Source organism: Ramularia collo-cygni (assembly GCF_900074925.1).
Source record: "Ramularia collo-cygni strain URUG2 genome assembly, contig: RCC_scaffold09, whole genome shotgun sequence".
Taxonomy (NCBI): domain Eukaryota; kingdom Fungi; phylum Ascomycota; class Dothideomycetes; order Mycosphaerellales; family Mycosphaerellaceae; genus Ramularia; species Ramularia collo-cygni.
Genome location: NW_019716263.1, coordinates 997,123 through 1,022,216, shown reverse-complemented (window position 1 = coordinate 1,022,216; position 25,094 = coordinate 997,123). Strand labels below are relative to the sequence as shown.

At 52.3% G+C, this 25,094-nt stretch overlaps 9 protein-coding genes; 6 read left to right on the top strand and 3 right to left on the bottom strand.

The window, feature by feature from the left end:
- Positions 1–776: 776 nt before the first annotated feature.
- On the top strand, positions 777–2,598 carry RCC_06503 (related to malonyl CoA synthetase; the record flags this gene model as incomplete). XM_023771766.1 has 2 exons in its annotated part: positions 777–1,002; positions 1,061–2,598. The coding sequence occupies 2 exons, from the start codon at positions 777–779 to the stop codon at positions 2,596–2,598; spliced, it is 1,764 nt and encodes a 587-aa protein (XP_023627534.1).
- Positions 2,599–4,583: 1,985 nt separating this feature from the next.
- On the bottom strand, positions 4,584–4,886 carry RCC_06502 (uncharacterized protein; the record flags this gene model as incomplete). The annotated part of the gene is made up of 1 exon (XM_023771765.1): positions 4,584–4,886. One exon carries the CDS (start codon positions 4,884–4,886, stop codon positions 4,584–4,586), a length of 303 nt encoding a protein of 100 aa, XP_023627533.1.
- Positions 4,887–8,738: 3,852 nt separating this feature from the next.
- RCC_06501 (uncharacterized protein) lies at positions 8,739–9,657 on the bottom strand (the record flags this gene model as incomplete). XM_023771764.1 has 2 exons in its annotated part: positions 8,739–9,364; positions 9,417–9,657. 2 exons carry the CDS (start codon positions 9,655–9,657, stop codon positions 8,739–8,741), a joined length of 867 nt encoding a protein of 288 aa, XP_023627532.1.
- Positions 9,658–10,404: 747 nt separating this feature from the next.
- RCC_06500 (uncharacterized protein) lies at positions 10,405–11,535 on the top strand (the record flags this gene model as incomplete). Its single annotated transcript, XM_023771763.1, has 1 exon — positions 10,405–11,535. One exon carries the CDS (start codon positions 10,405–10,407, stop codon positions 11,533–11,535), a length of 1,131 nt encoding a protein of 376 aa, XP_023627531.1.
- A 1,514-nt stretch (positions 11,536–13,049) lies between these two features.
- On the top strand, positions 13,050–15,087 carry RCC_06499 (uncharacterized protein; the record flags this gene model as incomplete). XM_023771762.1 has 7 exons in its annotated part: positions 13,050–13,191; positions 13,259–13,292; positions 13,341–13,553; positions 13,628–13,832; positions 13,909–14,511; positions 14,581–14,752; positions 14,816–15,087. The coding sequence occupies 7 exons, from the start codon at positions 13,050–13,052 to the stop codon at positions 15,085–15,087; spliced, it is 1,641 nt and encodes a 546-aa protein (XP_023627530.1).
- Positions 15,088–15,531: 444 nt separating this feature from the next.
- RCC_06498 (uncharacterized protein) lies at positions 15,532–16,401 on the top strand (the record flags this gene model as incomplete). The annotated part of the gene is made up of 1 exon (XM_023771761.1): positions 15,532–16,401. One exon carries the CDS (start codon positions 15,532–15,534, stop codon positions 16,399–16,401), a length of 870 nt encoding a protein of 289 aa, XP_023627529.1.
- A 542-nt stretch (positions 16,402–16,943) lies between these two features.
- Positions 16,944–19,351, top strand: RCC_06497 (uncharacterized protein; the record flags this gene model as incomplete). XM_023771760.1 has 3 exons in its annotated part: positions 16,944–18,452; positions 18,510–18,823; positions 18,934–19,351. The coding sequence occupies 3 exons, from the start codon at positions 16,944–16,946 to the stop codon at positions 19,349–19,351; spliced, it is 2,241 nt and encodes a 746-aa protein (XP_023627528.1).
- Positions 19,352–19,623: 272 nt separating this feature from the next.
- On the bottom strand, positions 19,624–21,450 carry RCC_06496 (related to DUF1446 domain protein; the record flags this gene model as incomplete). The annotated part of the gene is made up of 1 exon (XM_023771759.1): positions 19,624–21,450. The coding sequence occupies one exon, from the start codon at positions 21,448–21,450 to the stop codon at positions 19,624–19,626; it is 1,827 nt and encodes a 608-aa protein (XP_023627527.1).
- Positions 21,451–21,842: 392 nt separating this feature from the next.
- Positions 21,843–23,382, top strand: RCC_06495 (related to coenzyme F420-dependent N5,N10-methylene tetrahydromethanopterin reductase and related flavin-dependent oxidoreductases; the record flags this gene model as incomplete). XM_023771758.1 has 3 exons in its annotated part: positions 21,843–22,470; positions 22,530–22,649; positions 22,715–23,382. The coding sequence occupies 3 exons, from the start codon at positions 21,843–21,845 to the stop codon at positions 23,380–23,382; spliced, it is 1,416 nt and encodes a 471-aa protein (XP_023627526.1).
- Positions 23,383–25,094: the final 1,712 nt, after the last annotated feature.

The following is a 25,094-nucleotide window of genomic DNA, read 5'->3' as shown; positions in this document are numbered from 1 at the left end:
TAGCTAGCCTACTAGCCCTAAGTAGGCGAGGTAGACTATAGGTCTAGCTAAGGAGCTAGACTTAAGCTCTTAGCTACTAGATGTTCTAAAATAGATGAATTCTCTAATTTAATTTACTTAAGGGAAAATTCCTTAGCTATATAGTCCTGCCTAAGTTACGTAGCTACTTAAGCCTTAGGCATACATGCTCAGTTCTCAAGTGGAGACTTTAAGAACAATGACGCTATTCTTTCTGGCATATGACCATTTCTTCATGGGATTGACCTCGCAAAGGGTGACTTGTCCTCGTCAAGCACGTGCAAATAAATACATAGCCGCCATCTTGAATGAACTCATCTTTGTGCGGTTGTACATTACAATCTACTTTACGCTCTCGCCCTCACTCGAAGTCGAGCTGCTGCTAAAAGCGTGCTATTCTACGCCATGGCTTCTCTTCATCATTTCTTGGTGTCGGACGTGATTTCTTCCTCTGCACCAAGCTAGTAGCATCTCTCATCAACGACTCCGCGACGGTTGCGATTGCGACCTGGTCGACCCTCTCTTTGCCCGTGCCGGTGACGGTGACGCGGGGAGCCGCAAGTGGAGAGAGACCCATCATCGAAACTAAGTAAGACTAACATCCGGCACGAGGATCACCACCTGCTATCAATGCCCCGATCCTCGGCCAAACGATGTTGGTGACACGGCGACTTACTCTTTTCTCTTCTCTCGGCATCCCAAGGTCAAGGTCACTCCCGGCGAAAGGTTTCCGCATCAAAGCCCAATTCGTTGCGCCAATGGCCACCCTCCAACGATCGGCCATCTTCGAGGCCATCCAAAAGCACGACGCCAACAGCACCGCCGTTGTGCATTCGGACTCGGGTCGGAGCTTCAAATATGGCTCGATCCTGCACGATGTGGCCGCAGCAAAGGATCATCTGCTGCGAGCCACGGGCAAGAAAGAAGACGGCATTGCGGGCGAGCGCGTGGCATTCTTGGTCGAGAATGGCTACGATTATGTAGGTGCGCGCCATCTCAACACGCGGTCGACCCATACACCACATGGGCTTACTTTCCATAGTCACCCTCCTGGCCGTCATGGGTTCCAATGCCATAGCTGTGCCTCTTGCGCCCTCCTTTCCCGCCTCCGAACTGCGATATCAGCTGAATCACAGCGGAGCTCTTGCTCTACTCCACTCGGACAAATTCGAGAAGGTTGCCAAAGAGGTGCTAAAAGAGGGAATTGACGCAAGCCCTGTCAGCGTGAATGTGCCCAAAATTGCTGAGCGCGAGCCCATCCCCGGTGAGCAAGTCACATTGTCTTCTCCGGCGGAAGAGAAGAGCGGAATGATGCTCTACACCTCAGGCACCACTGCCCGTCCCAAAGGCGTCCTTCTTCCGCAGTCTGTGCTGGCAGCACAGTGTAAGAGCTTGATAAAAGCCTGGGAGTACACACCCAAGGATCATCTCCTACACGTGCTTCCGCTGCACCACATTCACGGCACAGTAAACGCTCTCTTGACACCTCTCCTAGCAGGTAGTACCATTGAGTTTATGTTTCCTTTCAACGTCGACGCAGTCTGGAAACGCTTTGCTGCTCCCTTCCTACCGTCCTCTCATGAATCTCACAAGAACCTCCCAGCCATAACCTTCTTCACCGTTGTCCCCACCATCTGGTCTAGAATGCTCCAGACACATCCCAATCTTCCAAAGGACATGAGAATTGCGGCAGACGAAGCCATCCAGCGTAAACACTTGAGACTGAACATCTCTGGCTCCGCAGCTCTGCCAACACCTACAAAAAAGAAATGGACCGAGGCATCAAGCGGAAATGTGCTGCTGGAACGATACGGCATGACAGAGGTGGGCATGGCCCTATCCTGTGGACTGGCCGACGAAGATCGAATTGATGGAAGCGTAGGCTGGCCACTTCCCTCTGTCGAAGCTCGTCTTGTCGATCCTGACACCAAGGAGATCATCGAGCATGGCCAGGACGAGGATGGAGATGGCAAGCAGAGAAGCGGTGAAATCCAACTCCGTGGACCAACAATCTTCAAGGAGTATTGGAACAACGAAGAGGCTACGAAAAAGGAATTCACAGACGACGGCTGGTTTAAGACTGGAGACATCGCCGTACGAAAGCCCGTTGGAGGCGGTCAAGGGGCAAGCGGAGACTGGGCCAAAGGAGCAGCTTACTTTATTCAGGGCCGCAAGAGTGCGGACATCATCAAGACTGGTGGCGAAAAGGTCTCTGCTTTGGAGATTGAACGAGAAATGCTTTCACTCCCCCAGGTCAGTGAAGTTGCTGTTGTCGGACTGCCTAGTGAAACGTGGGGTCAAAAAGCTGCGGCTATTGTTGTTCTCAGCGATGAGGGCAAGACAGCAGGCAAGGGAGGAAAGGCATGGGGTGCGCTGGACATGAGGAGAGCTTTGCACGGGAAATTGGTCGGATACAAGATCCCGCAGGATCTGCAGGTGGTGAGTTCAATCAAAAGGAACGCCATGGGCAAGATCAACAAGAAGGAATTGATAGTGGAGGTATTTGGAGATCAGGATAGGATCAGAAGGAGAAGCATTGAGGTTGGAGAGGAGCGCAAGGCGGCAAAGGAGAAGGTATGAGGGGGAACAAAGTGTCGGCGACCTTGGCCTGAGCATACCACCGCCTTGGAGATCTCGACTCCAGCGAATGAAGAGGAGAGCTGCCTCAGACTTTTCTAAAGTGTGTCGACGACAAGGAAGACAAACACGATATCACTTCAACGGTCGCTCGTGCCCAAATGGGAAATTGAGATGGCACCGGTTCACGAGTTCTTGATTGCTTCGGCGTGGATGTTCGGGCTTCACGTGGGTTCTCATGCACATGCGTGATGAATGGTCATGACAGCAGGGGTTCACGATCCACGCTCCTAGTTGGTACTCCCAGCCACGGGCCCAAGTCAAGTTCGAGTAGGTAGGTTTGCAGCGCAAGGAGTGATGTCCTGCTCGACAGTAGATGCTTGGATGGGTGTCCGGTGTCGCGAGATACCGGGTGCGCCGTTTCTATTTATATTCCCGTTGCACTTGTGTGTGTTCACTCGCATTCAATGGAGAAATATGAGATTCGGAGTATGGTGATGTAGTTTACCTTACTTTGTCCATCTTTTGTCTTTTCACATGGAAAGTGCGACCCAGAACAGAACAGTCATTTGAACATTGGTAAAACGTCACCTACTGGACGGACAATAAACACCCCATGCATTAAAAATCAATTTGGCTGGTCTCATGGTACCTTTGTCGTTGTCTCCGTATCGACATTCACAAAATGTATAATGCCAGGGTTAGGGTTGGGGTAGCGTCGCGGTGCATCCTTGGCTCGGTGTGCAGCTTGAACGAAGTGAAGACCGACATATCAAACGCCCTTGAGCGTAACAGACCACGATTCAATTCTGTCGCTGGCTGTGAAACAGGTGTACGAGAGTACAGTTGCGCCGGCATGAGAAACGTTTTGGAGCGATCTTTGATGTTTCGCCATGCAGGAAAGCGCTACTCAGCTTTCATGTACACATGGATTGATCAGCGAGAAAATGTATCATGTGAGTTGGAATGCAGGACTAAGGAGTCTAGAGCATGGAATTGTATACAGGCGAGGGTGTTAGTTAGGAGAGCTATGCGGTCTTCACAAAAACCCGATCACGCGAAGGAAGCCTTGTAGATTATTCCGAGCCTACGCTGGCCTCATCGAGGAACCCGGACAACATGCCAGAATTTTTTCCAAGGAGCCGCGCTGGAACCCAACGATGACAATAATGATAATCATCCAATGCAATAAGGTAGCCCCTGAAAAATCCAATGCTGGGGACAGATGCAAACTAATGTACCGGCGAACATATTGGCTCCTGTCAAACCCAACTCCCGTAGCCAGGAAGATCCATGACATGGACAAGGTACCTTATGCAAGCAAGCAACTCATGCACCCAAGCTCAAAACACGCTTCACAACGACAAGAGGGAAAAAAGTCTCGTAGAGTCATTCACTCATCATCCACCCAAGGCAGATTCTCATCATCACACGAGCCACACCGCACACTCTTCTTCTTCGTCAATGTCCATCCGTCCAACAATAATGCAACGCCGAAATCTCGGTCTCCCTCCCACAAGGAATATTTTTTCCTGCTGCGGCCCGGGCACTTAATAAGACAATCGATCATTTGACACGTTTGCGCATTTTTCCATGATGATGTACAGAATGTCTCGGCTACTTTGATGACTCAATTTCTACCTACCACCGGGCGCCGGCGCCATTCGACTGCCGTGGGATGTTGCCAATGCGATTCCTATTTTTGGACTCGATATGGTCAAAGTTCGTGAAATCGGTAATCGCGTGGTCAAAGTTCGCCCGGGGAACACGTGCCACAGCATCACTCAGCCGTCACCAGCTCGAACGATGCACGAAAGAATGTTGATGTGAATTGCGCAGTGTGAAGTTGACGAGGTCGATTATGATTATTACTATTCAAGCAAGTATCGCTCAAGGCGTGCGTTGTTCGCAACAGCCAATTGGGTATATATACACGTCCGTCCGTTGCCCTCATTCCCAGATAAAAAAGTTGCCTCCGCGGACCACCATCAGCACAGCGTCATAGTGGATGCCGGGGAACGATATCTCGATCGATCTAAACGGCTTCCAGAATATCCAACGCCGTGGATCCCCAAATAGTAATACAAAWGCGTAGTAGTGGTACAATCCGGCCAGCGGTGGATAAGCGAAGGAGTAGATGCAAAAAAATTGTAGTCCGAATACACTCGCGTGTTCTTATTGATGATGTAGATGGCCGTGAGCGTTGTGTTGGTGATCGTCGAAGTGTCCAGCGAGGCGCAGAACCAGCTGCGACTCATTGGCTGCGTGGGTGCGCCGATAGAAAGGTTCATGTTGTTGTCGTTTCGAGGAGACTCATCGTTTTTGGGAAGACGATGAGGCGTTGTCGGTAGATTGAAGCCTTTCAAGCAGACAAGTGTGAAAGCTGCCCTGTTATGGATGATGCGATGGTTTCATAGAGCAGATGTTGAGCATGACATGCCCAGAGCTCATCGCTTGGGGATCGGTGGCAGCGGGCAGGTAGGTGGCGGGCCCGGGCATGGTGGGTATGCTGAGGAAGGCATTGTTGTGTGGGTGTTGACGTGATGTTGAAGTATTGTCAGGCGGTGCGTGATGGGCTTGAGCGTAGAATGTCGCAGGTTGATGGTGAAGAAAATGAAAGGTGTGAGTAGCGAGACGAAAGTGACTATTATATGTTTGGCGAGCACTTACTCCGAGCCGGACAGGATCATTTCCACGATGCAAGCTCATGCTTCCGGCGGTGTGTCTGTGCGAGGAGAAAGGAGGATAGGGCAGCCCTGTCCTGCGCAAAGTTTAAGCTAAGGCAACGGCCTCGCTGATCGTTCGCAAAGCTCGTTGTGTTTCACCCTGCAACCTCGCAATGTCCGCCCGCATTAACCGAATGTGCGTGGCAGCGCGCATGATGCCTAGATAGATGCTGTCGCTGGGCCAGGACGGACAGCCGCATGCAGACAATGCATGGTGATGATGACAAGCGACATGTAAGCGAGTAGGCAATCAATATTCGGCGTCCCACACTGAGTATAGAGCCCCACCGCAGCATGCCTTTCCAAGACGTCGTGGCGTTGCGTGCTCGTGGGCCGGTGCCGGATTTTAAGTGAAGCCTAAATGCCACATTATTTCGCGACGGTCTTGGTTACGATGCAAAACGACCGTTGCGCGCGGGATGATAAGCAGACCTTCCCGTCCACGACCTTGACCGGTTGCCGCGCGCTGCCGCGGGCAGCTAGCAATCGCGAACCCGAGAGGCATCTCCTTGCCAGAAAATCCTCGAATCCGGAGGTGGGAACCTAACCAGCTGGTGTGAGGGATGCGGGGATCATCGCAGCAGTGATGATGTGCTGCCGCAAAACTTGGCTTTCGTCTCACGTCTGCATTAGCCACCTGGCCGTGTCCAATGGACGTTTCATCTTTCACACGATTTTCCTACAGGAGAGTGCCCATGTCGGTCGGTTTCGCTCCCAAACGCACCATTTTCCTTACGTTTGCGTCGTTTTTGTGACACGTTCATCTCGCTTGTTTTTGGGTCGGTAGAAGGGCGGTAGAAGCAAGAAGCAGAGACTTCTTCCTGCCTTTTCTCCAATCAATCCCGCCGTCTTGGCGAGCTCAGGGCAGGTCGTCCTCCGTCATGCTGATGTGAGCGCATCATACGACTTCTCAATTCGCAATCACAATGTCACGCCTCGCTCGGGGCCGACCTCGTCAACATCCCCAGCAGTAGTAACAGTTAATAATAATAACTGGCCAGATCTATTGATTGATGGTGCCCCTGCTCCCGAATCGTCCCGTTTAGACTTTGATGCCACACGTGGATAGATGATCATTTGCCGGTGCCTCTCCGTGTTTCTGCGTCGGCGCCTGGCACCTTCACATCGTTGCTAACGTGCTTGGGACCCAGGGGAAGCGACTAATGACACGATCTTGGGCGAAATGCCAATCTCTACCGAACAACCGTTGCGTTCTGAGTTTGTGTACCTGAAAGATCGACGTGTGGCTGTGAAGACCCTTGACGAGGAGCGGCACTACTGTCCCAGGAGGCAGTGCAGAAGGCGCGACGTCACTACCTAACGGCATGGCCAGATCTTGATGCCTGATACCGTTACAGCAGTTGCACTTTCAGTAGGCACATTATTATTATCATTACCTATTCTCACCCTTTCTGCCAGGCAAACGCACTTTTCTCTGCACAGCCACAAAGATCGCCGCGGTTCCTGAGTCCTCCCATCGTGTTACCAGAACGCCGGGATCGGAGTTGGCCTCGATCTCGTGGGGAACGATATCCGATCCAGTGCTTGTGCGCAATATACAGATCGAGGTCTGAGGAGTTTATCCCAAACCGTCCAAAGCAGCCGTCATTCTTCACACATTCTGGAAGCGAGCTGTACTGTACGGCAGCAGTGGCATCGGACCAGCGGCCGTGGAAGCGGAAGCGCCATCAATAAAGTCAGCCGATAACTCGCAACACTTCCGCAATTCCATGTGTACGTCTTGGCTGGTATGCAAGGTAGGAGTGTTATCTGAAAGCGGACGGCTGATATCTCTTCCACGACATGCGTCTCGATGCACTGATACAGCCATCAGTGAATGTCAGCTGAGTTCATGCAACAGCGGACGCCTATGTGGCCGGCAACTGTCCTCTCTCGATTGCCGAGTTCCCATATCGCTCCTGGAAGTACATACGGAGGCGTCTTCAATATGCTGACACTTGCAATCTGCAACAACACAGATTGCAAGGTTGGGGATAGAAGGTTCCTCGCAGGTCGCATATCATTTTCGAAACTCCCACCTGCCGTTGTGATGATGAGATTCCAGGGCAAGGCAACGTGAGATCTGACGCGGAAATGTTTGTCCGGGCGTGAGCTTACCAGAAAAGTGGAACTGAGCGACGCAAGTAACACAGCGTTCGAGGGCKGACAGTGTGTGTTTGGTGTTCCTGATTGCTGTTTCCCGCAATCTGCACGGTTGTCCGACTTCTCAGTCGTCATCCTCATCTCTATCATCACCCTCCCCAACCAAAAGTCACATCTCTCCCCTGCGAATCATCAAACCATAACCCCACCATGGGATTGGTGGGCAAGGCAAAGAGGGACGTGTACAGGATCTTATCCGGCGATACCCACTCGGCAGGCTTCGACTCCTTGAGGGTGTGAACTTTACCGGGACCATGTGTATCTTCGCCATCTGATGAACTTTGAAGGGACCGTTATCCTTGCATTTGCGCAAGAAAGGTTTGCGGAGCTGACCTCCAACAACCATGAGAGTACGCCTTCTTGGTTTCGGGAGCTCGGGATATTCCCAAATGCAGGTGAACACGTTCAGGGAGAAAGTTGATTTATTAGAAGGTTTTCGGCGTCCTTGCCTGATTTGACGTTCAATCACAGGAGACGTATCTATGAGTCTTCCTTTGCATACTCCAGCAAATCGAACAACTTCCTAGAACCTCAACTTCCTGCCTGACTACGTTACAGGTGCTATACACGGTGACATTCGGCTAGGAGCATGACGGACGAGGATAGGAGCGGAGGCTCGGTCAAGAAGCCAAGTGAGAACAAGCGTGTGCGTAAGCTGTACGGCGCGGCAGAGACAGGGTACCTGGCTGATGGTGGAGAATCGCTGCTGGGTAGGAAGTACATAAAAGCTCCCTAAGCTATTTCCTGCTTAGCGCATGACACTCTTGAGTCCCTCGCACAATGCCAGTGCCGCGGCATGCGGAAGCTGGCTGAACCGACGTACAGACAAGAAGGAGATGGGCAGGAATTGACGAGACAGTGAGCGAAATGCCAATTCACATCGTTGCGCTGATCATGAACGTCTCGCCACCTTGGAGATTCGACGACCCTCGCGGTACATCCGTCGAGCTGACTATGGAAGCGTGAACCTCCTTCAATAGCGGCTTATATGGACTGGTCCGCGTCTATCCAGCAGATGGGATGTGTCTGAACTCGTCTCGAACCGGCAGAGGCCATACTGCCTGTGATGGGCACGTGCTGTAGATACCGCCATCTCAAGTGGCTCAAGGGCTATCCGGGTTCCAATCGTGAGTTTTCTGCCTTCGGCATGCAGGACCATGATGGTGGGCAGGACTCTCCCCGGCAATGCAGGAGCATTGGGACTCGTTCGTCGAGAAATGAATTGCGCTGGACCAAGGAACTTCGGACTTCATTTCAGCCTTCATCATCCTCTCCAACTCCAGCTTCATTGGCAGCCTGAGTCGAGACCCACTGCTCCATCATTTGACTGCCACCGACACTAGGTCCGCTAGGATGGACGTCCCTCTTGCCCTTGCGCGTTACGATAAGGCATAGTATGCGACCGTAGATGCTGAAACCATCATAAGAAGTGTCCAGAAGCAACTTCTTCTTGTCGTCATCGTGTTCCATGGGCTCAAGCGGCGGTGGATCTTCTGATGCTTGTTTTGGAGGTCGATTGAGCTTTCTCTTTTTCGTGGATGGTTTCGCACGCTGAGTAGTGAAGAATTCCTCGTCACTGGAGCTCACAAAAAGTCCATCCTCATCCGCGTCTTCTCCGCCTGGTGTTTTGCGTTTGCTTTCTGTGGAGGCCTCTGGAATGTTGTGAAGCTCAACGACGTCCTCGTCGCCTTCTTCTCGGAGTACATCCGGAATCTGTGCATCGTCGGTGATGTTGATGGGATTCTCGTTGCTATTCAGCCAACCCGTAAGGTTCTTGCCAGTGGACTTGAGCTTTGGCTTATCGGTAAATTTCTTCTGTTTTGTGAGTAGAGAGTGCCGTGTGGATGTTTCTTTGAGAAAAATGGCGACCTCAAAGTCCTCTATAACCACGATGTCAGTCGACGAATGATGCATGTTGGTGGTCAGCATTACCTTGACTCGCTACGTCTTTGATGCCCTTTTTCTTCTTGCCCTTACTGCCCTTCTTTCGTGCGTTCTCATTCTCTTCCCTCAGTTTGGGTAGGACTTTGGGGCGCACTTCCTGAATGATGCGCGACAAGACATTGTCGCGGGAAGAGAGCAGCCACGGTGCGTCTGAAGGTTTGTGTAGATAGATGCGTACCTCAAGCACGGAGTACTTGGTGATTCGCAGGTACCTTCTGATTGGCGCCATTATTGAGGTTGCGTATGTACATATACCTTTGCGCGTGCAAAGGCGTGACGTGCAGAGCCGCGTGACGTAGTCCGATTTGTGTCTTTAGCCTAAATTCGGGCATCACTCACTCCAAACACGCTAACCTTATTTGGACCGGGCTGTGGGATCGCGAAAATCATCGAGGCATTGTTTGCTGTGGTCACTGATATGGACACAACATGATCGGCCACAACAATGACCAATTTTGACGTGTGAGAGCCTGCACTGGGTAAATTCCATAAATAAGTGTCTCTCGAGGGGTAGAAGGCTCGTTGGGCCTTGCAGAATTCTGGAGCAGAAAATGTGCTTACAGACATTGGCAGTGGTGGATGACCGTTCCTTATGACATACCTTACAGACACAGCTTCACGGTATCTCATTCAGCGTCCAAAATTGGCAATTCCAACGTTCAGATTCGGCGAGGAAATGGAAATCCTACACCAAGGTGCCTTACTCCCGGCTTCGGGAGGACTTCCTCACTTCCGATCGATTATTACCTCATCGGAGTACGACTATTGTTCCGAGAAGTGGTGGTCTTTGTGTCGAACCGATCAGATCGACTGCAAAGGTCTGCACTCGGAAGAACTTGGAGCGATCCGATTCCACTGGTCGAGTTTCTGGTGCATGAGAGACACCCGGTATGACATGTAAATAGAGAATCATGGCGACGCCAGAATTCCATACTGGCACAATCAACCACTCACAACCTTCCACACTCAAACCACCATGGCCACCATGACATTGGTCCAGAATGCGCGGCCAGCCCACCGCGTACGAAGGTCGTCGAAATCAGCATACCCTTCCGTCACCGAGTGCTCAACAACCAAATCGACAACATACATCGACAAGCCACTATCTCACCAAGCTTTGGTGGTAAACCAGGACTATCAGTACGAACTTTCAGAAAGTTCTCGACCACAGCTGGGCCCTCATGAAATACTACTACGAACAAAAGCCATCGGGCTGAACCCCATCGACTGGAAGACGGTGGAATACAAGTTTTGCATGCCCTCACTACCATGGATCAACGGCAGAGAATGCGCGGGCGTAATCGAAGCCGTAGGCACGGCAGTGGAAGACCTACGCATTGGACAACGAGTGTGGACGTCAACCTACTACCGAGATCGAAGGGCCGGCTGCTTCCAGGAACTCGTGGTGGTGCCGCAGCATACCGTGCTTCCCCTGCCGGACTTGTTGAACTTTGAAGAAGCTGCGTGCCTGGGTGTCGCGGGTCTGACTGCAGCCATGACTTTGTGGAAGTGGTTCGAATTGCCAATGGTTCGCGCAGCTGCTCCTTCGACCGCCGGCGAGCGGTTCGCGCTCATCTGGGGAGGCGCAACAACCACAGGCCAGTTCGGTATACAGATTGCGGTGGAGGCCGGTTTGAAAGTCATCGCGGTTGCATCACAGCGCATGAAGCAGAGGTTGCTTGATCTCGGAGCTCATCATGTTGTCGTCAGAGACGGTCAATCGCTGGCGGATATCGCTTCGCAAGTGCGACAGATAGGGGGAGACGATATCGTTTATGGCATCGATTTGGTTGGCCCGCAATCGGCGGCTTATGGGGTCGAGTGCTTGTCACATCAACATCCTGCCAAGTTTGCGCCTCTCGCAGTGCCTGCACCACCAATCAATGCACCAAAGAATGTCGACGTCGTCAATGTAGAGATGAAGCGGTTTGTGTTGGACTTGGCGTCGAGAGAGTACGCGGTTCGTTTGACGGAATTGGTGGCAAAGGGCAGAGTGGAGGTGCCGGAGCGCCATGTCTTGCCTGGAGGTCTTGCAGCTGTAGAGGACGGGTTGACTCGGCTGCGGTGTGGTGAGACGGGTGGAAAGAAGCTGGTAATTAGGATGTAAGTTGATCGAAATGATACTGGAAGCGAAACATTCGCGCAAATCTTCCTTGAAATGTGCTGATAGATCATAAACACTGCGAGCCATTCAAGCGACAGATTCATACAGGAACTTGCGACACAGAACCTAGGCTACTTCAATAGACATGTGACACTCTTGTCAGAGCTTTCCTGCCTCGGGATCTTCACACAATATCCGCACTTCTCGCCCTTCACGGACATTACTATAGGTTTCTGGACGTGGTAGCTCGAAGCCATGTAAACAGACTCCGTAGGTGATCCCACCGGCTCGGAATACGGGGCGTAAGATTGCGATATCAACCGTGGCCTTGTCTTCTTTGATGGCGTCTTCCCAAACATGGAACAGGACAGCTTGAAGCAGGACCATTGTTGCCGTCCGTTTCCCCGATCTTGGGCTCACGATATCTTGATGCGAATGGTACTTCAGCTCAATGGAAAAGGCGGACTCGAGTGCATACTGTGGCTTAACGAGCCGTCCAGCGTGAGGATGTAGTCCAGTCAGCGGCCATTCCGAAATGTGTGGTGGCGTATTGATCGATGTTGCATTCGCTGCCTCGACGAAAGAGTCGCTGATGATGCTGATGCAGGCTTCTTTGGTTTCCAGCACATTGCGAAGACTGTCGTTGGGCTGTTCGCCAACGAAGCATACCGAGTACAATGGCGGATCTGCGCAGACCGCTTGAAAGTACGAAAATGGTGCAACATTCTGTACTCCGGAACCCGAGATTGTGCTYAAAAGGGCAATGGGACGGGGTACGGTCGAAGATATCATCAGTTTGTAGTTGAGATTGGAAGGCCGGGTGGGCTCWTCCGGATCGATTTCGATCGTGCTATGTTGTCGCCATGCATTATTGTGTGCACCRTCGCCGTACGTCCACTTGGGATTTGGCGTCTTTGTCAACGTCCACCGACAGGTATCGTCGTAGTCTGGACGCGAGGCTTCTACGGCCGGAAAATCCGCATGCGGGTTCCTGTTCACCAAAGAAAGCTTCTTTGTCTGGGGCCTCTACAGGCAAGTCTCGCTGGTCGGCCATGTCGTATCACAACCAAGCAAGCACTTCAAACGATGGAAAGTGAAGCTGTTTACCTCGCAACAGTAACGAGCGGCAGAGCTTGCAGATGAGGTTTGGATTCTGAGCTTCCCTTATTGTTGCTTGGTTGAGTCGCAGGGAGCGGGAAAGTGCTGCCCGGCATCTTTCTCTCCCTGGATTTCGGAAGCATTTGAACTTATCAGGAGATAAGACGTCGAATACAGATAGATATACGCCACCCGGATTCTCATCTTAACAATCTTCAGCCCCGCATTGCGACTATCGAGAATCGAGATGGACTAAAGATACGGCAAGGCCTCTAGCTTTCCGATACCAAGCCTCAACAACAGTATGCCTGCGTTGATGTATCCTCCTCACTCCCATGTAATGCAGGACACAAGTCTTACTTGATCTGCGCCCTTTCTTTCACCCAGCTCGAGCGATCAACCGCACGGCCATCGAAAAAATGAAGTCTCTCGAGCTTCGCCTGCCTCGCACATTCCAGTCTCTGGAGCTGAACAGTGAAGAGTCAAGATGGGCGAATGCAGATATTCTCCCCTGCCCTGAGGAGCACCAAACTTTCACGAACCGCGCTTTTCTCGGATACTGTATGGGGTCGATGAGATGCCAACTAGGCATCAAAGTCCGCACTGAACGACAGCTGACAGCCAGCAGGGGTCGCTGCAGGTCTAAACACTACTGCATGGGCGTAGGTGAATGCAACTCCGCTCGGCATATGCAAAACTGACGGTTCAAGGCTGGGATCGAGCAACTTGGCTAGCGGGCTGGACTTGGGCGGCGCTCTCGGTGGCATCGCTGTTGGAGGTGTTCTGTCTGGCATCGTCGCCTACCTCTGCGGAGAACCGGGTGTCCGTTACCATCTGGGATTCTCGATGATGAGCAGGTCCACGTTCGGTATGTACGGGGCGTGGTTTGTCATCATGTTGAAATGCTTCGTCAACTTCATCTTGTGAGTGAATGGATCAACCCCTGACAAACTTCAGACGATGATTGTGCTGGATCTTACTGACTGGCAATACTTAGTTTTGGCATCCAGGCATATTGGGGAGGCCTCGCTGCCAACGTGGTTCTCTCCTCCATTTTCCCCTCTTTCCACGGCTTGGCCAATACCTTGCCCGAGTCCGCACAGATCACCACTCAACAACTGATCGGTTTCGTCATCTATATGGTCGTGTTTACGCCGATCATGTTCGTGCATCCTTCAAAACTTCAACCTGTACTTGCAATCGTAGGTGAACTCAGATGGACAGAAACTCCTTCTACATTGTTAGCAGATCACATTCTGACATGGACGGTGCGAACAGTCTCTCGTGACCACAACATGCACCGTCTTCTCCCTGTTCGTGTGGGCAGTTGCATCGAACGGTGGTGCGCCTCTGGCTCCGCCCCTGAAAGAGATCTCCGCAAGCACTCGCTCATTCCAGATACTACGGGCCATGTCGGCCGTCGCAGGCGCGTGGACTGGAGCTTGCATTCGTCAATCCGACTGGACTCGCTTCGCCAAAACCAGCCGGGCACCCATTGTACATCAGCTCGTTTCTGGTCCGGTGACGGTGACAATTTGTGCCGCCCTCGGCGCCTTTGCTACCAGCGCCATCAACGACATGTATGGAAGACTGATCTGGAATCCCATCTCGGTCCTGCAATTCTTACTGGAAGACAACTACAACGCCTCGACCCGTGCAGGTTGTTTCTTCGCCGGGATGGGCTTCTTCATTTCGCAAGTTGCGACGAATCTGGTGCAGAACTCTGTCTCCTGTGGCATGGACCTTGCGGCACTCGCCCCTAGGTGGATCGATGTAACGCGTGGAAGCCTCATCATGTGTCTTGTTGGCTATTTGATCAACCCGTGGCGGTTCGTCAATGCTCCCGGGACTTTCATCACCATTTTGAGTAGCTTTGGCATGGTGCGTGCGGCAACGAGATCTTCCTCCTTGTCAACTTGCAACATACGACTGACTGAATCACACATCTAGTTTGTTGCTCCYCYCGCCGGAATCAACGTCGCGGACTTCTGGCTTGTTCGACGCAAGCATTGGAGTGTGCCTGACTTTTACATTGGAACGAGCGAGAGCATCTACTGGTACACCGCCGGTCTAAACTGGAGAGCGTTTGCTGCCTGGATTCTTGCAGTCTGGCCGTCATTCCGTGAGTCATCCCACCGTCATGCCTGAAATATTATGCAATCTCCCTAACCTTTACGCGATTAAGCTGGCTTCATTGCCGCAACCGGTTCGATCAGCGTGTCAACCAACTGGGAGAGATGCTTCTCGGTGACTTGGGTCATCGGATTCTGCGGAGGGGCTACGCTGTACTACGCCATCTGTCTCGTGGCACCCCCGCCTGGTAGACCATTCGAGACTGTGCTGATTGGGGAGAGAGCGAGTGACCACCTCAGCGGTACAAGTGTGCTGACGGAGATACAAACGACACAGGAGCAAAAGGGGCCTGAATCTAGCTCCAAGAGCTTGGGAGATGCTTAGAGTTTAATATGAGAGCTGCCTTGATGATATATGAGAGGGTTCCTAGACTGATGAGACATTAATATGAGAGCATCTTATCGTGATTTCAATCCTTAAAGAGTTTTGGAAGCCTCTGTCTTCCTTGATACTCTGAGCATTGCGTTCAGAGTCGTTATACGTCATTCAATGACACTACGAGACCGTCAAGCCTCTCAAACATGAGATATGAGAGCCTCTGTTCATACGATATGAGATATGGGAGCTAGTTACTGCTGAGACACTCGTTTTTACCAGTTTGGACGACTCGATCTGATGGTGTGGACCCATCGCGGCAATTCGGCTCAGCAGCTTGACGTCCGACAACCAGGATTGGTGGGGTCTTGATCCGATAGCAGGGAACACATGCATTGTAGGATACATTAATAGAGATCGGCCACCGGTTCATCACCACACGCACCTAACACCATGGGCACTTTATCGATTAAACGAGCCTACATCGACATCAACGACTCCCAGCAACTGCACTACAGACATGTTGTTCCAGAAGACTGCGGTTCGGGCGTCATCGTGTTCCTCCACAAATCGGCCTCTTCCTCGAGCAGTTACGAGAAATTGATGCTTCACTATGCCAGCGAGGGCTTCTCGTGCTACGCTCTTGACATGCCTGGCTTTGGCGGGTCGTTCGATCCTACGCCTGAACAAATCGCGGAAATCGATCGCACCGGTACAGAGTGGTTTGCCGACATCTTCATAACGGCGCTGAACGCCCTTGGAATCACCAAACACGGCTTCCATATCATCGGCCATCACTCTGGCGCTTCTCTAGCCACACAGATTGCCGTGAGCTATCCCGAATCAGTCCGCAGCATCTGCCAAATTGGTCCAACGACGATTGGGTACGAGGAGAGACAGAGAATGCGCGAGATCTACCTGGTCCCTTTCAACCAGCCGACGCCTGACGGGACGCATCTTCAGAAGACGTGGGATTACCTTGGGAAGATGGGAATTGGAGAAGACTTGGAGCTTCGACAGCGAGAGGCTCTTGATCATATCCGCGCGTGGAAAGGACGGATGCTGATCTATGGCGCGGTATGGAACCAGGACGCCGAGACATTGTTCATGCAAGTGCGATGTCCGATTCTGGTCTTGTGTGCCAGAGACGATGTTCTTTGGGAGCACATGGAGAATGTTCAAAGGCTGCGCTCAGATATACGGACTGGTGTCATTGGCGGGGCCAATTTCTCGACGGAGCTGGATGTCTTGGGCATTGTACGTGAGTGGGATGCGTTCCAGCTGGTGGGCGCATCGCAAAGGGCAAAAGGGGGGACTGTATAGCCAATGATACGATAGTGTTCCCCGCGTTGCCGGGCATGGGCCGTTCCGTCCGTGCTTTGGCCGACTTCACCTATCATTTCTTGTGCCCCTCGCCTATCAGTTCTTGTACTTCCCCTCACTCGAGATCTGTCATCTTCGCGTTGCCATGTCACCTGAGTCATGACAGGTAGGGATACACCTCTGACAATCCCTGCTATCTCGTCCTGCTCAACTACCGACTACAGTCCCGTCAGCCGAGATGGGTAGCGTCGCACAGTTCTCCTCAAACAATTGACTGAGCATTTGATGGGATTTGATTCTGCGGACAGGAGTCCCCTGTATCCATCTCGCTAGCTAGGACAGTATCTTCTTATCTGCTGACTATTCGCCAGTGGTCGCCAGTCGATCAGTTATCACTCATCCGATACATTCATCATCTTATCTGCGCACTAGTCACTTCCGACGGCTGCCATGGCTGCTTCCATCCGACGGAAAGCTGATATACGTTCCTTCCATTGCGAGCATGCCAGGTTATTCGGGCAATCAGTCGGGTGGATTTCGCAATGGAAGAACAGCTCGAGGGCCCAGGCTCGAAGTCACGCAAGCGTGMGCGAACTGCCGTGGCTTGTCGTCGCTGCAAGGTGCGCAAGCAGAAGTGCGATGGAGTAAGGCCGAGCTGCGCCAATTGCGTCAACTCGGACAGTACATGCGAGTATGACTTCACCTTTGAGCTCAATCGCAACCAGGAGCAATATTTTCGTGCCCTTCGGAGGGTGAAGGAATTGGAAGGTGCCCTGGGCCGCTTAACGCAGACGACATGCAGTCATGCACCGCCTCTGACAATGCATGTCTCGCCGACGCACCCTGAGAGCAGTCATGAACCTCCTCAGAATGTGAATATCTCGCCGTCCGCCATGCCAATGGACCGCCGCTCACCACTTAGTGTGGTCAGCCAAGCAGAACACCGGCCACCGCAGAATATGCCAGGTCCACTGGACCGCTCATTGCCGCACAGCAGTCATGAATCTGATCGGAATGGCTCGTCACTGAATACGCCAAACAACTCGCAAGAAACCTCTCGCGGCTTCCAAAACCTGGCATTTCAAGCGACAGGTGGCTTCGTCAACTCTCCTTCGGATGATACCTTCGGACGCGTGCTTCACGCCGTTGTATCCCGCAAGAATAGCTTGGATCAATCCGCGCAATCACGTCTATTGAACCAGAACTTGACACCCAAATCCTTGGAAAGTGCAGTTCAGCCTGCCTCCCCGGACAACATCACCCTTGCTGGCATTCCTGACGTCATTGCCGATCGGATGATCAACAAAGGCTACTTGCATTACATCGCTTTCCTCTGGCCGGTCATGCAGCCTAAGCAATTGCAAAGATTACACTGCAATAGAGCGGAGCTGACCGATCGCTTCGAAATCGCCGCACTCCACCTCGTATATGCGGCCGCAGGTCGCTTCCTAGAGACTACGGGAGAGACTGGCAGCTTTAGATCGGAAAATCATTATCGGTCCGCAATGGCTTTACTCGGCGAAATACTGGCGCTCAACGCGAGTGTCCAGACGGTGCAGATACTGCTGCTGCTCGCCATGTACGGTCTTCGAGCACCGCGCGGCCCTGGAGCTTGGCCGCTCGTTGGAATTGCAATGCGTATGTGCATTGAGCTGGGACTGCACAGGAAGAGCACCCACGAACCAGGTAGGGACCCCGAATCCGACGACCACCTTCGTTGCATATTCTGGAGTTGCTATTGTCTGGATCGCCAGACTTCTATCATACTAGGCCGTCCGTTTGCGGTGGCGGATCATGATATTGACGCCGAACTCCCGCTGGGCGTCGGCGACGAATCTCGGAGATCTTTGACCCCGTTCACACACATATGCCGCCTGCGTATGATTGAGTCTCGCATTCAGCAGACTGTCTATCGTGTGGACAAGGTGGTTGACGCAGCGACCATGATTGCCGAGATCGAAGCAAATCTGAGACAGCTCGACGTGTGGAAGTCCACGATCCCGATGCGAGGGAATGAGGGCTCAAGCTCAATTCACAGCCGTGACTCCTATGTGCGTCATCCATGCTGATAACATCTTTGCTGCATGAAATTGTTGACCTTAATCCAGATGATTTATTACTACCAAGCCATGCGATTCTTACTGCAGCCCCGTTTAATTACGGGCAACGCGGAAGACAAGTTCATTCTCTTGGCTGTGCAGTCATGCGGAGGGATTTGCCAAACGTACAAACGCCTTCATCAAAGCGTTTCCGTAGGCTTTTCGCTCATGGCCTTGCATTCTGTATTCTTTGCTGGCATCACGATACTGTATTGCGCGTGGGACTCGCCGGCTCTCGTTCTGACAAACGCAACGCGCAATATGATTACAGATTGCAGCATCGTATTGTACATCATCACTGAGAGATGGCCGGGAGCAAAGAGGTGAGTGTACTGCCGTGAGGTCGTCCGAAACATGGCCTTGACCTGCCGAATGACCTCTCATTCGAGCTCCACAGAACACCCACTGACCATTGAACTCTCGTCTCGCGCAGATACCGAGACCTCTTCGAAGCCGTCAAAGAGCCGCTATTGGACACCATTGAGCAAAGCCAAGGGGCACGGCGATCCACTGTGTTAGGCCTACAGCCTGAAGTAYACAAAGCACTACATTCGATGGAGCAACCCGAATTTTCTGCCATGTTAACGAGAATGATGGGCGAGTCTCCGGTTGCTGATGATGCCGCACATCAGCCCAACAACWCTTTTGGCCACTCGACGATGAACGAATCCTCATACGACCTTGGAGTCATGCCTGAGCTGGCATTCGATTTCTCTTTGCCTTTCGATAGCTGCGACGTCTCTTCCTTCAATTCGACTTATTCGGAGTCGGATATGCGTGCWTGGAGTCACAACATGCACCCGACAGACACTTTTGCACACAGAGATTCGAGCCTGCGTGATCGCGCATGACGGGAATCTACTTTGCGCATTACGAGAGAAGAAAGTATCGGGAGAAATACTGCTGTCAACTAGCTACGATTGATGCCATGTCCTTTGCATAAGTTCCGCTGCACAGGTAATGATCTACATACGGGCCCGTAAATCGTGAAGTCTACTCAGTCGACCACACGGCATTCAAGGTATCTATATGGCAAAGCAGTTCTAAGCAAAATGAGCCGTACTTCTTCCCAAAGTTCTGCTGCCTGAATGTTACGATTCATATCTTCATGAAAGCTGATTGATTATATAGTTCCCAAGGCAATGAACTGGTCTGGAACCTCGACAACTTTACACCTGACGTACTCGGCAATGAACTTGCCCAGGATATCATACGTTGCATTCGCCGTCACTCCGCGGTCCAACCAGTCATGCAGCAGAAAGTGCACGGCGCAGATCCCGGGGAACTCCATGCGATCGATGAGCTGGCCGTTGTAATCGTCCGCTAGCAAGTCGATGAAGGTCTGCTTTGTGAGAAAGGATCGCAACCACGGCCAAGCCGCGTCGTGCACGGGGAAGAAGCCGACGTTGCAATTCGAACCCTTGTCGCCCGCCCGGGCGTATAGAACTCGTCCCAGTGGGATCTTTGAAGTGGGTCCGAAGGATGACAGTGGAGTTGGTGATGATGGATCGTAAGACGGCTGAGACAGGGCTTCTGTGAGCRTCTCGTGAGGCGGTGGAATGACCAGCTTCTCGTGTTGCTTGTCGCTGAAGTGGACGACGGTGGTTGGCTGGGGTATCAAGGTCGGGAAGTATTCTTGGAACCTGACGGGCTGGACTTTCTTGCCGGTATACGTTGCTGCCGGGAAAGTCTGCATGACAAAGTCGAACAATGGAGCGGTGAGTTCCTCCGGGCTAATGCTGTCGTAGTCCGATGCCTGCAGCACCAGGCGTAGGTCAACGGTGGCAGCATTCTGCGAGCGAGGATTCTCTGCGACGAAGCCATAGATTGTCAGATCCAGTACGGAGAGCTTGCTCAGCCGCGCCTCGCCCAGACTATGTCGCAGCTGCACTTCGTACATTTTCTTCTTTTCTTCCACATCTAGGCCGACWAATGCCCAGTTGAGATCTAGTTTCCATCCGCCATGGGCGGTTATTCCGGCTTTGGTGGTCGCTGGTGGTGGCAAGCCCGTGATGCCTGTCATGCGAACACGATCTGGCTCTAGTTCCTGGAAGTGGGCACCATCTATGACAGCCGTCACGTCGCTATTGTAATAGTATTTGCCCTGGATTTCGTACRGCARCTGCTCCTTGCACGTTGCGGGTGACACCAGCCCGCCAGATCCAGTCGCCTTTGTTATGATCACGTCGCCGTCGCCGTCGATCTCTGCGATGGGGTAACCGAGATCTTGGATGGTGCTCCAGTCCATTTGCTTGAAGCCCGTAAAATTGCCGCCGGTGACATATGTGGAGCACTCGATTAGATGGCCGGCGATCAGAGCGCGAGCTAATCGATCGAAGTCTTCTCTCTGCCAGCCATGCCACCATGCGGCGGCTCCTACGATGGGAGATGCATCGGCACAACGACCACAGAGCACAATATCAGCTCCAGCTTCGAACGCCTTCGCAATGGCCCAGCCGCCTAGATAGCATTGTGCAAGCAGCGGCTCGAAAGGCCAGTCGGCCATACTCTGCTTGGTGCATACGCTGCGTAGCGAGGACGGGTCGCTTGCTCGGATAGTGGACGTGACAATGTCCCCTTCCACCCATGCTACCGACAGTGTGTCGGACAATCCCTGATCGGCGACCATTTGGCAGACCTTCTTAAACAAGGCTTCCGTGGCAACACACCCGGCGTTGGCTGCAACCTTGATGCCTTTTCCGGCTATCGCAGCCAGTGCGGGACCCAAGGCTTCGAGAAATGATGGCTCATATCCGATTGCATCTTCGCCTTCGGTAGCAACGATGTATGCTCGGGCGGGCATATTCAGCTCACTCATCCAGTCTCCGACCAAGAAATCGATTGGCTCTGTCGAATTTGCCGCTTTGGACATTGCATTGCGTCGATCGACTGGTGAGCCAGAGATGTTCATTATTCGCACTGGACGTTTGTGTTGGGCGTGAGCAGCCATGATTAGGTAGTTGAACAGACGGAGTCGATGCTGATGTCGATTTTGGCGACTGGTTTACAGACAGTTGAAGTATTGTGTCCAGAGCATCTAAGATGGCGAGGTCGGTCGGACAGTGGACCCCCTACATTCTTATCAAGACAAGACAGTCCAACAACATGATGCCTCGCGAATCGCGGTGCTGGAGACCCAGAGACAATCTGGTGGGCCATTCTACCGAGTAAGCCGACGGGAGTCGTGAGTTGAATCCGATGGAACCGGAATTTCCAGCGCCATCTTCGGCACTGCTTCGTGTTATCTGATGATATGGCACTGCAGCGCAATATATCTAGTGTAAGACACGTCCGCGAATGCATCAACTTCCAATTCACAACAAATATACTCGGATCATCAAGATGGGCTCCGTACCGGCAGCAAAAAAACGCATCGTTCTCAACTTCTTCGAGTATGCCTGCACAGGAAGCCACATGTCACCGGGTCAATGGCGCGATCCAACCGATCAAAGCCATACTAAAGACCGTCTCGAATACTGGATCAACCTTGCAAAGCTAGCGGAGCGAGGCAAGATCAGCTACATATTCTTCGCCGACAGCTATGGTGGCCAAGAAGTATTCGCAGGAAACAGCGACGCCCAACTGAAAGCAGGCAATCAGACCGCCAGTATGGATCCCATGGTCCTGATCCCCGCGATGGCTACCGTGACAAAGACACTCGGCTTTGGCGTGTCAGCTTCCACCAGCTACTTGAATCCCTACATTCTCGCACGCACGTTTAGTAGTCTTGACCATCTTACCAATGGCAGAGTGGCGTGGAATATTGTCACCAGCTGGGCAAAGAGTGCGGCCCAGTCGCTCGGCTTTGACGATGTGATTCCTCATGACGAAAGGTATGCTATGGCGGATGAGTACATGGACCTCTGCTACAAGTTGTGGGAATCGTCCTGGGCGGATGACAGCGTGGTGTGGGATAAAGAGCGAAGGGTAGCTTTCGATCCGGAGAAAGTACGATATCTGGAGCATAAAGGTATGCTTGGCTGCCTGTTTCTTTGGGAAAGGTCGATTCTCGGACTGACAGCAACATAGGCAAATACTTCAAGATGAAGGGCCGCTACCAGACACATCCGTCTCCGCAGCGGACGCCTGTTCTCTTTCAAGCGGGTACATCCAAATCTGGCCGAGCTTTCGCCTCCAAGCATGCTGAAGGTGAGCCAACGTCGAGAGATCTTGGTCATTGTCTCTGGACGCAGCAGCTAATCGGACTCGAACAGCTATTTACATTGGCGGTCTATATCCAGCACAATCCGCAGACTCGGTTCGACAAATTCGTGCAGATGCAGCAGCACGGGGCCGCGATCCAAGTTCCATAAAGTTCTTCGTTGGAATCTCTCCGATTCTCGGGGCCACCTTGGAAGAGGCCCAAGCCAAGTACGAACGCGCAAAGGAGAATGCGGACGTTATTGGTGGGCTCGCAGTCTTTGCAGGTTACACCGGCATCGACCTGAGCAAGCACCCACTCGACGACTTGCTGGAACTCAAGGGTGCTCCAGGCGAGGACGCCGTGCACTCGTTCCTGACCGCCTTCAACCACGTCTCAGGGCTGGACAAACCTTGGACGCCCCGCCGACTGGGCGAGACCATGGCGCTTGGAGGCTTCCATCCTGCACCTGTGGGAACTCCCGAGATGGTCGCCGATGTCTTCGAGGAGTGGATTAGAGACGCGGATGTCGATGGCTTCAATATCAGCTATCTCACCACGCCCGGCAGTTTTGAAGATGTAGTCGATTTACTTCGCCCGGAACTGGTGAAGCGGGGCCTGATGTGGGAAGACTATGTTGTGCCCGGCGGATCGCTACGAGAGAATCTCAATGGGAATGTTGGCAGGAAGCGGATTCCTGCCGACCACTATGCGGATCAGTTCAAGTGGGGGACATTGTAGATCAGACATAGAATCAAGTCCAGGACGTCTTCGAGCCGACCCCTGAGGTGGGAACTAGACGTCTTGTGTACCAGTCAGGACCACGTCGCTGAAGTTGCTGGTTCTAAGGTGTTAGAGGATCGTCTGGAAGCCGCGCCTGGTCACTCGTTCAACACCAAGATGCCCACCGTCATTGCAATCGGACCCATCCTAGACGAGACGGTTGACATCGCCGGAATTCTGATATGAGAGTTGTGCGTCAGGAAGTGCTGGACAGAGCCTGGACTGGCCGATACATGTACTGTGAGCGTTCGAACCAGGTAGTAGGGATCAGTAAGTTGGGAACTATCGGAATGGCGATCAAGCGTGGACGAGTCGTTGAACAAAATGACAGCCTCAACACAAATGCCAGCGTTTTTATCCGCGTCAATACCGAGAAGCTCAACAACAGATCACGGTCCATGATCCCGAACGCCCCAAAGAAGGTCACGATTCAGAACAAGTCCAAGACACCTTATAGAGCTTGAAGAAGGATATATCCTCACCATCGTTGTCGAGTCAATTGKATGTATGCAAGGCGGGAGTTGACGTATTGCCGCAACCTTAACCTTCACCAAAGTACAAAGGATCTGGTACCTACGCATACTCTTGCAATAAATGCCGCATCTGCTGTTCTCAGAAAAATGCCTTCAAAAAGCCGTACCTTTTAGCCCTGCCTGCAGGCCGATTAGAACACTCAATTTCCAACATGCAAACGCCAGACGCTCCTTCTCGGGAAGAGACAGCCTTAGATCCCCAAAAGACACTAGACTGGATATCAAGTCGCCTCGCTGAAATCTATTCCATTCCAGTTCCAGCCAGTGCAACAGCGAACATCGACCGAGCTACATATTCCAAGCTGTACACCACTATATGGGACTATTGTTCCGCCGCCAAAGACACGGCGTCGAGTCAGCAAGTCATCAACGTACGCGGGAAAGAGCTCTACTCAACCCTGGAGCAAACGATTCGGACTCATTGCCGGGAAAGCATYGCTCACATCAAGGCTGCCGACGGCGGTGGAGAAAGCACAGGTTCTGGAACACTTGCAGCGTACACGGAGCGATGGACGGCTTTCCTCCGCCTTAGTAAAGTCGTAACGCATCTTTTCCAGCTTTTGCAAGATCGCTGGATTCAGCGAGAGATTGCTGAGGCGAAAGGCGCCGTCGCTGAAGGTCGTCGCGAGGGAGTGCAAGCGTGTATATCTTATTCCGGAGCTCCATATGATGATCTGGAGGGAGATTGTTCTGACAGATTGCACGGCGGTTGTGGATGCTATAGTAGCAATTGCAGGCGCAGGAGCAGGATCCGAAGACGCAGAGCGAGGGAAACCAAAGGGTTCTTACTGATAGCAGCATCGCTTCGCTCGATAAAGTCGGTCTTGCATTCACCGATGGTGGCTTGGTGGCATCACATTAGTGAATGGCATACAATCTTTTAACAGACCAAGAAGGTCTTTCCTTACGGATTCCCAGATTAGGATTCATGTTGCACTAGGCAGCCCCGGCCTATAACATGGAGGTGTTTGTTGAGGAATATCGTGGCAAGCTGGAGCAGCTCAGGCCTACCTCATTGAAGACATGAAAGCTGACGTTCCGTCTGTGAGGCCAACCTTATATAGCTGTTACTACTACTAATAAAATCGTACATAACACTGATATTACAGTCGTCGAAGTAGTAGGGGCGCTAGAATA